Source organism: Littorina saxatilis, linkage group LG3, assembly GCF_037325665.1.
Source record: "Littorina saxatilis isolate snail1 linkage group LG3, US_GU_Lsax_2.0, whole genome shotgun sequence".
Lineage (NCBI taxonomy): Eukaryota > Metazoa > Mollusca > Gastropoda > Littorinimorpha > Littorinidae > Littorina > Littorina saxatilis.
The window spans coordinates 12159469-12170658 of NC_090247.1; the positions used below are offsets into that span (position 1 = coordinate 12159469).

An 11190-nucleotide genomic window follows, 5' to 3' on the forward strand; every position below is an offset into this window, starting at 1 on the left:
GCACATACTTTGAGATTTTGCTATTATTTTTTGTTTGCAGTAGAAACTCGGGGTCAACACTGCTAAAATGTAACAAATACGGTTTTTGCTGTCATATATATAGCAATTTTTGTGTGATAAAAGCTTTGGCTGTGGACAGAAACGAGTCCGTTTTAGGCGGCAAATTTAGAGTGAACGCTGCCAAAAGTGAAAAAAAGAGATAAAGCCTAACGGTTGTGAGATTTCTGTTTCTGCAACTGTTTTGAAATGTGCAAGTTATCCAGAGAGGGTGAATACAGCGAATAAAACTTTTTTGAGCGCTCTAGCGCCGTTAGTTTGTCAGAACAGAAGGTGGTCCATATTAGGAGCCGGTCCATATTAGGAGCCCTTCCCCTACAGTTGCTTTTATTGCTTGTCTTTAATTTCCCCACCTTTCTCCAAGTAAAACACCTGTCATGGCAAATTGATCGTTTGACTGCAGTGGTTGTACTCATGCAAGTAAACTCTAGAACACATGCAGAACACATGCATGTTTGCATGTTTTGATTATGTTGGACCTGATTTCAATTCCTTTAGCAGCAACATGCTAACAAAACAAACGAAAAAATACCCGACCAAAAAACACAAAGCAAAACACAGACAAGAGTCTCAAACCGAAACAAATGCTTAAACTAGCCAACCGACCACTCGAACAACTAGCCATCCCAACTACTCACCTACTGACCACAAACCCAACAACCAACTGCATCAACCCGTCAACCACACAAATGTTCAGAACACCGCGTTTCAGAATGATGCAAAGACTGCAGAAAAACACACCATCTTCACAAAACAGATTCACAAACTCAGACAATTTATTCACAAAATCAGTTACGTCCAAAACAGACTCCGTCTTAAATGTATTAGCAAGATCTATATGTGGCACTTTTCAGGACGTGTACGGGAACGTGTACGGGTAACGTCATCATATCTAGTTTTTACGTCACGAGTTTGCCAAGATCTGCAGTCTTGGTGGGAGCAAAACAACGTATGATTTGGAACATGGGAGAAAAAAAAGTGAGTCACGGGTAACACAATATCTACACGTACGCGTAGAGGTCTTTGCTACACGTTCGATCATCTAGAACACTGTATTCACAAACAACACTAGGTTGTCAATAAGGTGTCACTAGAAGTGCCAAAATGAACACAAAAAGTCTGACATTTTACAGAACACACAGATGACCATCAACAATTCCCAAATCTTTTTCTCGCGCGACGCTCCACTTCCACAGACGAACGTTCCGTTTGAGAATTTCGCCGTATGAGGACTCGCCGTTGTACAGCTCTTCTGGGGTGAAGGTAAGACAGGTATAGGAGGAGGAAGAACGCGTGACGGGGGTGGTGGGGGTGGTACAGCTGGAGGGGGTTCCTGGCGTCGTAGGGGCCGTGTCTAGGTCTGTCGCTGACCCGTACAAACTGTCGACCTCTTCAGCGTCATCAATGGTTTCTGAAGAAAAAAAAGTGTGAAGAGAAAATGAAATATGTGTTTGATAGTTACAAAATTAAGCGCTGGTGAGGTAATAGAGGTAAGACTAAACGAAGATCCTTTTCCACAATAATAAATCGCCTCACGCATGCTTGCATCAAAATAACATCTGCCCCTTTCCCCCGCCTCGGTCTCTCTCCACGTCTGCCCCCACCCCTCTTTGCCACTTCCAACTTATACTCTCTCTAGCTCTCTCTCTCTCTCTCTCTCTCTCTCTCTCTCTCTCTCTCTCTCTCTCTGTCTCTCTCTCTCCTCTCTCTCTCTCTCCTCTCTCTCTCTCTCTCCTCTCTCTCTCTCTCTCCACCGGTGCTCTCTCTCTCTCTCTGTCTCTCTCTCCTCTCTCTCTCTCTCTCTCTCTCTCTCTCTCTCTCTCTCTCTCCCCTCTCTCTCTATCTCTCTCTCTCTCTAGTCCAAGATTAACCACATTGAGGGCATAGTTTATCCCGGACTAAAGTCTCTAACCTGAACTCCTGCATACTGGCCCGGGTATACATTAACCAACTCAAACCCACTCAATTCTCTCACCAAAACTAGACGTAGAAGTCAGCGTTGACACCCGCCTAGGAGGAAGACCGAACAAGCCAGGCTCGCTCTTCTGTCTCAGCAAAGTGGCAACCCGTGCCTTACCCCCAGATCCGGGTACTTTGTCCTCGGGTGGCGAGGAGGAGGATGAAGACGAGGAGGATGAAGGGGTGGATATACCCAGGGTGCCGCACGACACCGTGCGCGCTGCAGAGAACCGCATGGAACGGGAGCGCTTCAGACGCCGGATGTTGTCGTTGATGTGGATGAGTTGTTTCAGCAAAGCCAGGTCCTGCTGTCTCATCGCCAGCTGTAAACATACAGTAGCATCATACAATGGTTTGAGTTTTTATAGTGACTCTCGGATTAATTCTAATTCTCGCATCGCTAGTTGCAAATATGCTGAAGCACACAAGCGTTTGACTTTTTATTGTGGCTCTCTGGCTCATTGTGGCTCTCTGGCTCATTGTGGCTCTCCCATCGCCTTCTGTAAAAATACAACCAAACACACAATGGTTCGAGTTTTCATTGTGGCTCTCTGAAAAATGTTTGACTCTCTCATCAACAGCTGTAAATATAGAACAAACAAACAATGTTTGACTCTCTCATCAACAGCTGTAAATATAGAACAAACAAATAATGGTTTGAGTTTTCACTGTGGCTATCTAATTAAATGTAGTCCTCGCATCGCCGTCATAAGAAAACTAATAAGTAGCTGTGAATGATTCGTTGTGACTTTGGGATCCTTGGCCGGAGACACACTTTTATCAGATGTAATTTTTATTTTATTTGATTAAATGTAGAGAAAACAAATGTAAAAAGATTCAGGAAGAAAGAATGACGTCAAAAAATGTAGTTTAACGACATCGACATTCATAGAACTGCATTATATCGATTTATAGCCATGCAATTGTGACAGGAAGGCTACCGTTCCTTTCACAGCAGACTCTGCACCCGAGTTGTTGGCCTTTAAAAGTCAACACCCGTGGATTGTGAGAATCTGTTTGTGATGGGGTCTGGTGGTTTCCGATTGTCTGTATGTTCATGGAAACCTTCGGGTTTGCATAACAGTTTTTATAGGGCTAAGAAATTAGCCCTAAAATTTTCAATCCTGTTTGATTGCACTTCGCTTCCCGAGGTGATCGTAGTGTTTGGCACACGGTTACACAATGACCAAGACATGGTCGACTAGCTGTTCCAAATTGATGTCAAATATAATAGAATGTCACCACGAAAATATAAAGATAGTGACTCCGACACTTATAGAATACCATTATAGACTAGGATAAATTCTCGAAAAGAGGCCTAAATAAAAAGAGGTAGGCATTTGTGGGTAATTAATGGCAACAGGTTGATTCTTATGGATTTGGGTGTGCTGAATTCATTTCTGCCTGTTGCCAAAGTCAAAAATGCCTATATTCGTTACCATTCAACGGTTTCCAAGATGGCCGCCATGATATCAAGAGACTACTAATTCTCAAACAAATGCTTATATCTTTGGTGTTTTTAGAGATACAGTGTTAATTTTTGGCTAGTTGGTAGATGACCGATAGGCAATGGTTGCCTTGTCAGAGTATTTGACCTTGACCTTAAGTCAAGGTCACATGAGACTTGACAATATTGACTTGTACTGTTTTGTCATGTGTGCATTTTAAGTTGTCTTTTGGCAGTAAACTACAGCGAACTAATCACTAAAAATAAGTGATATTACCCAGTAGGTATTCAGCATTAAAATGAATATACATTGATCATCATTCTGACAAGGTCAAGGTCATTTTGACCCCATATTTCAGATGTGTTTAAACTTGGACGCCATCAAGATTTGCAGTGGCTCATCTGTTGTATACACCGGACATCTGATTCAACAATTACATTTCAGCAGGGGTTCAGATCAATGGTGCACAATCAACTAGGTCAAAGGTCAAGGTCAAGGTCAAAGTCAAAGGTCACTATTTGGACCATTTATTCTCAAAAACGGGGCCTAAAATAGAGATAGGCCATTTGTGAGTAATTATGGTGTGCTCTTCCCATTTCTGCTGTATGACAAAGTGTATATTTGCTAGTTTGTCCTGTTTCATTAAATATTCAAAATGGCCGCCACAAGCCTGAAAACTCACCCACACACAAAAACTGACAATTCTTTAAACATAACCACTCTATTTATTATCAACTTTTGTTTCAACATACGTTTGTATCAATAACGTTGCATAATCAGTACAAATTTCAACAACATTTAAGATGTTATGGTATTTCTGTGGCAATTATAACACAATATACACAAATCTGAAGCATGACAAACGTTAATGTTCCATAATACTCTGACACGAGAAAAAAACTTCCGAAACATGTTGAGAACAAGCTCAGCAACAGGTAAACATATCAGCTATGTACAGGCATTCAGCAAACAATGTCAAATGTTCACATTTCATATGGTAAGGTCAATGAACATCACACACGTCCAAATGGTCACGGTCAGTTCACCACTCGTTAAGACACTCCTCGTGCATTTCCCGGCATTTACACGCTGCTGTGCATGGTAGCTTCGCCTTTCTGCATCTGCACCTTCCACTGCTGCACTGCTTCTGGCAGGTGCAGAAGATGATGTCTAGGCACGCGTCTGGAACAGACGGAAGGGTTTTCAGGACGGGGAGGAAGACGCCATCCTTCAGTTGCCAGCCCATGCTTTCAATCGGCGGCAGGTTCGGCTTCTTCTCATGAGCTTGTTGCCAGACTGAGGCCTGATAATGAGCTCTCTTGATGTGGAAGCTCAGAGCATCACTGGATGGGGGCAGATTTTCTGGGGCGGTGGCTTTCCGGAACATGATGGTTCTGGCACCATCTGCAGTCTCACAGTTTGAGATGTACAGCTTGCAAACGAACTGCTCTGCTTCTTTTGACGTGTCGTCTGTCAGCTGCCCTTTCCCCAAATTTGCCAGCAGCTGGTGATGTTGCTGAAACACTTTCCACCCAGATACCTTGCCTTGGCCAGACAGGAAAGATGTGGAATCCGAGCCAGTGATGGCGTGGAATCCTATCAAGTTCTGGAGCTTTGCCTTCTCCCTGTCAGGTCTCTTGGCAATATTGTGAACTGGGATGTACTGTCTAAGCTTTGCTGTGCCAGTTTTCATCCACACTTTCTTGCACTTCATTTTGTCAAAATGTGCAAGAATCAATACAGCTACATCTGTGTCTTGTGAAGAAACAACCAGGCTGGTTGCATCGCTGTTCACACAATGCAGAACAACACGTGTATGACCCTCTTCGTGACTGGCCTCTAGCGGAGTCGTGTCCACGTCTGGCTTGGATGACTCAACTTGAGTTGGATCACTGAAACCACCGGAAACCACAACAGTTTTGTCATCTGGTGCCTGCAGGATGAGTTGCCGAGACAGAAATTTGGCCAGATCAGCTTTGTTCTCAGGGTGAGACATGAAGTTGTCCCATTTGGCTGGCAGGGGTGTGTCCTTAGACTCTATCAGTTTCCTGATGGGCTGAGCTCCTTTGCTCCGCTTCTTTCTTGTTCCACCTTTGATTGACAGCTGATCATACCGATCAAAGACGATGTCGGTGCGTTTAAAGGCATGTCCTTGGGCAAGGAGAGACTTGACGAATGTGTCAGCAAGATCACCAAATGTAGCTGCACCTTGTGGCTTTCCAAGTGCACAAACATGTGCTTACCCATCAACGACAAGTGTTGCCTTGTCTCCAAGCTCATGTGCTTCAATGCCTGGAGGACAGTTTACACCACTTGTGAGGATTTTAAGCAAGCTAATGCTTTTGATCCTGACCTTAAACTGCCATCAGTTTCAGCAAGTGAAGGGGGTACTGGCATCAGCTCATGCTTCATGATCACAGAAAGATCAACACTGCGCCCTGCTTCATAGGCCGTGATCAACCGCTGAAGAATCTTTCTGTCAGCTTTGACCGTCTTTTGTTTCCCACTCTTTGCATCCTTCTGCTTCACCTCGTACAGACTGGCAAATGTCAGAGGCTTGTTCTTCGGCAGAGCATCGCGGAATTTCACTTTCCTCTCTTCACAGGGCACAAGTCTCTCCCGAACAAATGTTTTCACCTGTTCTTGTCCTTTTTCACGTGCTGTCAACAGGTTTTCTTCGATGTTCTTGGTTGTAAGATCCTTCGATGCAATGTTCTGCAGATCTTCAGGCACATCCAGAGAAAAAACCTTGAAGCGTTTAAGGTTGTCAAACAACTTTTCTTCATCAGTTTTGTCTTGTCTTTTTCTGGCCTTGTTGCATTCGTTGTGAATGCTCTTCTCGTCAACCTCTGCTCCAAAGACGGCTCTTGTTTCTCCTGCAATGTGAGATCGGAGATTGAACGAGAGGGCCCAACGGTTCAGAGCAGACGGTGTCTTTGTGATGCCCACAATCCCTCCACATGACTTTCCAATCCCGTTCAGCCATTCTTGACTTTGATCTGGGTCCACCTGGTTGAACTTGCTCTGGCTCCTCTTCACAACAAAGTGCCCAGCTTCAAATTCCTTCTTCACTTCTTCGGGGAGCTGATTCATTTCACTGACGTAGACTGTGCCCCATCGAGCATAGTTGGTATGATCATATCTCATGAAGTAGGGGAGCATTGCCGTGAAAGCTTGAAGATGCAGATTCCAGTCGCCATCTCTACTGGCGCGTGTGAACTGGAGGAGAATTTCTACCATCTTCAGGTACTCCCACCAGAACTGGAAGTTTGGATTGGCCCGCGAAGCAGCAAACGAGTCCACAAGGTCTGTGAAGCGTTTGTTGGCAAGAAGATGTACAAGTGCTGCTGTGTCATCACGAACCATCTCGTCTTCAATCTCTTGTGCGAGCTCATCATCACTGCCGTGGACGTACTGCAGCAACTGTGGTAGGAGTATTCTCCACAAGGCTTGCCAGGTCAACTTATGAGTTCGCATCCCTCTGACATAGGACTTGCCTGCCAGCACCTGTTCAGCTGTTTTCGGGCCAAGGACATTGCTCTCGACCCACAGATCCAGAAGACCAGAGCACTCCATGTGACGCCCGATGGCTTTGAGGAAGTTGAGGGACGTATGGAGACCACCGAGCCTCACTACCAGCAGATTCTGATATTCAGCTTTAGCCCATTTGAGATTTGTGTATATTGTGTTATAATTGCCACAGAAATACCATAACATCTTAAATGTTGTTGAAATTTGTACTGATTATGCAACGTTATTGATACAAACGTATGTTGAAACAAAAGTTGATAATAAATAGAGTGGTTATGTTTAAAGAATTGTCAGTTTTTGTGTGTGGGTGAGTTTTCAGGCTTGTGGCGGCCATTTTGAATATTTAATGAAACAGGACAGACTAGCAAATATACACTTTGTCATACAGCAGAAATGGGAAGAGCACACCATAATTACTCACAAATGGCCTATCTCTATTTTAGGCCCCGTTTTTGAGAATAAATGGTCCAAATAGTGACCTTTGACTTTGACCTTGACCTTGACCTTTGACCTAGTTGATTGTGCACCATTGATCTGAACCCCTGCTGAAATGTAATTGTTGAATCAGATGTCCAGTGTGTACAACAGATGAGCCACTGCAAATCTTGATGGCGTCCAAGTTTAAACACATCTGAAATATGGGGTCAAAATGACCTTGACCTTGTCAGAATGATGATCAATGTATATTCATTTTAATGCTGAATACCTACTGGGTAATATCACTTATTTTTAGTGATTAGTTCGCTGTAGTTTACTGCCAAAAGACAACTTAAAATGCACACATGACAAAACAGTACAAGTCAATATTGTCAAGTCTCATGTGACCTTGACTTAAGGTCAAGGTCAAATACTCTGACAAGGCAACCATTGCCTATCGGTCATCTACCAACTAGCCAAAAATTAACACTGTATCTCTAAAAACACCAAAGATATAAGCATTTGTTTGAGAATTAGTAGTCTCTTGATATCATGGCGGCCATCTTGGAAACCGTTGAATAGTAACGAATATAGGCATTTTTGACTTTGGCAACAGGCAGAAATGGATTCAGCACACCCAAATCTATAAGAAACAACCTGTTGCCATTAATTACCCACAAATGCCCGAGGGTGTTAGATTTTCTGAAATCTGTCCTAGTCTATTATGTCCATGACACATCCAATCAACGCCAGATATGATCGACTAGCTGTTCAAAACTGTTGTCCGAAATACAAAGAATGTCATAATGATGAAACAGATATCGATACCGACACTCATAGAAAAAGATTATGTCCATTACATATCCATCAATGCCAGACATGATGGACTGTCCGGAAGTGTTGTCCAGAATAAAAAGGCAATGATAATGGGAAAGAAAGAAAGACTAGTGTTGTAAGGCTCTGTGTGTGTGTGTCTGTGTGTGTGTGTGTGTGTGTGTGTGTGTGTGTGTGTGTGTGTGTGTGTGTGTGTGTGTGTGTGTGTGTGTGTGTGTGTGTGTGTGTGTGTGTGTGTGTGTGTGTGTGTGTGTGTGTGTGTGTGTGTGTGTGTGTGTGTGTGTGTGTGTGTGTGTGTGTGTGTGTGTGTGTGTGTGAACGTGTGTGTGAGGGGCGGGGATATAGCTCAGTCGGTAGCGCGCTGGATTTGTATTCAGTTGGCCGCTGTCAGCGTGAGTTCGATCCCAGGTTCGGCGGAAATTTATTTCACAGAGTCAACTTTGTGTGCAGACTCTCTTCGGTGTCCGAACCTCCCCCCGTGTACACTACATTGGGTGTGCACGTTAAAGATCCCACGATTGACAAAAGGGTCTTTCCTGGCAAAATTGCTTAGGCACAGTTAATAATTGTCTACCTATACCCGTGTGACTTGGAATAAATAGGCTGTGAAAGGTAAATATGCGCCGAAATGGCTGCAATCTACTGGCCGTATAAAATTTCATATCACACGGCATCACTGCAGAGCGCCTAGAACTGTACCCACGGAATATGCGCGATATAAGACTCATTGATTGATTGATTGATTGATTGTGTGTGTGTGTGTGTGTGTGTGACTGTGTGTGTGTGTGAGTGTGTGTGTGTGGGTTTGTGTGTGTGTGTGTGTGTGTGTGCGTGTGCGTGTGTGTGTGTGTGTGTGTGTGTGTGTGTGTGTGTAAGGGTATATGTGTGTGTAAGCTATTTCTGAGCGTTCAATGACAAGGGTAAAAGGGCAGAACCCTATTATCACTGACCGATTACCTTGAAGCCTGATTTGACTTCAGATCTGCAGCAATAGTACTGAGACTATACCTTCGTGTACACTACATTGGGGTGTGCACGTTAAAGATCCCACGATTGACAAAAGGGTCTTTCCTGGCAAAATTGTATAGGCATAGATAAAAATGTCCACCAAAATACCCGTGTGACTTGGAATAATAGGCCGTGAAAAGTAGGATATGCGCCGAAATGGCTGCGATCTGCTTGCCGATGTGAATGCGTGATGTATTGTGTAAAAAATTTCATCTCACACGGCATAAATAAATCCCTGCGCCTTGAATAATGTGCGCGATATAAATTGCATAAAATAAAAATAAATAAATCCCTGCGCTTAGAACTGTACCCACCGAATACGCGCGATATAAGCTTCATTTTGATTGAAAAGTAAAATTAAACACATGATATATGCTCAAAATCAAATGAGTTGTTTAAAACCTTTTTAATTTGACATCTAACCTAAGCAATTCACTCGCGCGCGCGTGTGTGTGTTTGTGCGTACGGGTGGGTGTCTGTGTGTGTTCGTGTCTCTCTGTGTGTTTAATAAGCAAAGATGCACTGCGTCAGTGCACGTGACAGTGTACCTTTTTCGCTTGCCGGTTTGCTTCGTCATCCAACACAGGCTGTTTATCCATTTTTCTGTTTTGCTTTACACTGCATTAGATTCATGATAATTTGATGGTATGAGAGACTTCATTGTTTTAATTCTCTGTAGTTTTACGTGCATTATAACTGTGACAGGGGAGGCTACCGCTCCTTTCACAGCAGACTCTGCACCCGAGTTGTTGGCCTTTAAGTCAACACCGGTGGATTGTGGAATTCTGTTTGTGATGGGGTCTGGTGGTTTCCGATTGTCTGTATGTTCATGGAAACCTTCGGGTTTGCATAACAGTTTTTATAGGGCTAAGAAATTAGCCCTAACATTTTCAATCCTGTTTGATTGCACTTCGCCTCCCGATTACATCTGGCGCTTGCGAGCATGGATGGGACTCGGCATGATATGTTCAGGTAATGGCATAATATGACCACTGAACATTTTCGTGCTGTTCTCATTCTGCGAACTTGGGATGGACAGTGGTCCCCCGGTTCGGAACTTCGGGACGAAGTTCATTCAAACGGGGGCGATTGTGACAGGGGAGGCTACCGCTCCTTTCACAGCAGACTCTGCACCCGAGTTGTTGGCCTTTAAATCAACACCGGTGGATTGTGGAATTCTGTTTGTGATGGGGTCTGGTGGTTTCCGATTGTCTGTATGTTCATGAAAACCTTCGGGTTTGCATAACAGTTTTTATAGGGCTAAGAAATTAGCCCTAACATTTTCAATCCTGTTTGATTGCACTTCGCCTCCCGAGGTGATCGTAGTGTTACGGCACTCGGTTACATAACATTTCAGTTTTCTGCATGTCATTGTTACTATGTCTTCCTGTCCGTAGATTTTGTTATTCGTTTTAGTTAGGTTACGTTATGCTCTGTCTGTATTTGTCTGTGCTTGTTCTCTCAGTTTTCTTTCTCGGTTCAGTCTTGTTTTAGCTTTATTGCTTTTGTGTGTGTGTTTTGCTGATGAAGACGCTAGTCAAAACAGGGCCGTGTTCGTGTTTGATTGTTCATGTTGTGGGTTTTCTCTTCTGGTGGGTACATTTTTTATTGTTATCTTGGTTCAGTGGTTTGAGTTTTCATTGTGGCTCTCGGATTAATACACGATGTGAGGAAATAACTCTGTCACTTTTATATGGGTTGCGAAACAGTAACTTTTCCTTGTTTCCATAGTTACACTGAAGCAAACCTACAAGGTCACGTGTAGCTTGCGTCAGTGTTTCTATGCAAACTTAAGGAAAAACAAGAAAAGAAACTCTTTCACAACCTAAAAAAAACCTTGACACAGTCATTTCCGGAATGCGTCGCATCGCCGTAAAAAAACGAACAAAAATCAAACACACACACTCACACACACTCACACACCTTTCTGTGCAAC

The 11190-nt window shown here is 43.5% G+C and overlaps 1 protein-coding gene across 1 annotated transcript in view; it reads right to left on the reverse strand.

The window, feature by feature from the left end:
• Nucleotides 1-492: 492 nt before the first annotated feature.
• The window catches only part of LOC138961640 (nuclear pore complex protein DDB_G0274915-like), a 37896-nt gene continuing 27198 nt past the window's right edge, over nucleotides 493-11190 (reverse strand). The window contains exons 2-3 of the mRNA XM_070333311.1: nucleotides 2033-2339; nucleotides 493-1468 (exon numbers count right to left, since the gene is read on the reverse strand). Coding sequence (XP_070189412.1) covers nucleotides 1185-1468; nucleotides 2033-2339 — 591 coding nt within the window. The 3' untranslated portion in view covers nucleotides 493-1184. The remainder of the gene's footprint in view (nucleotides 1469-2032; nucleotides 2340-11190) is intronic.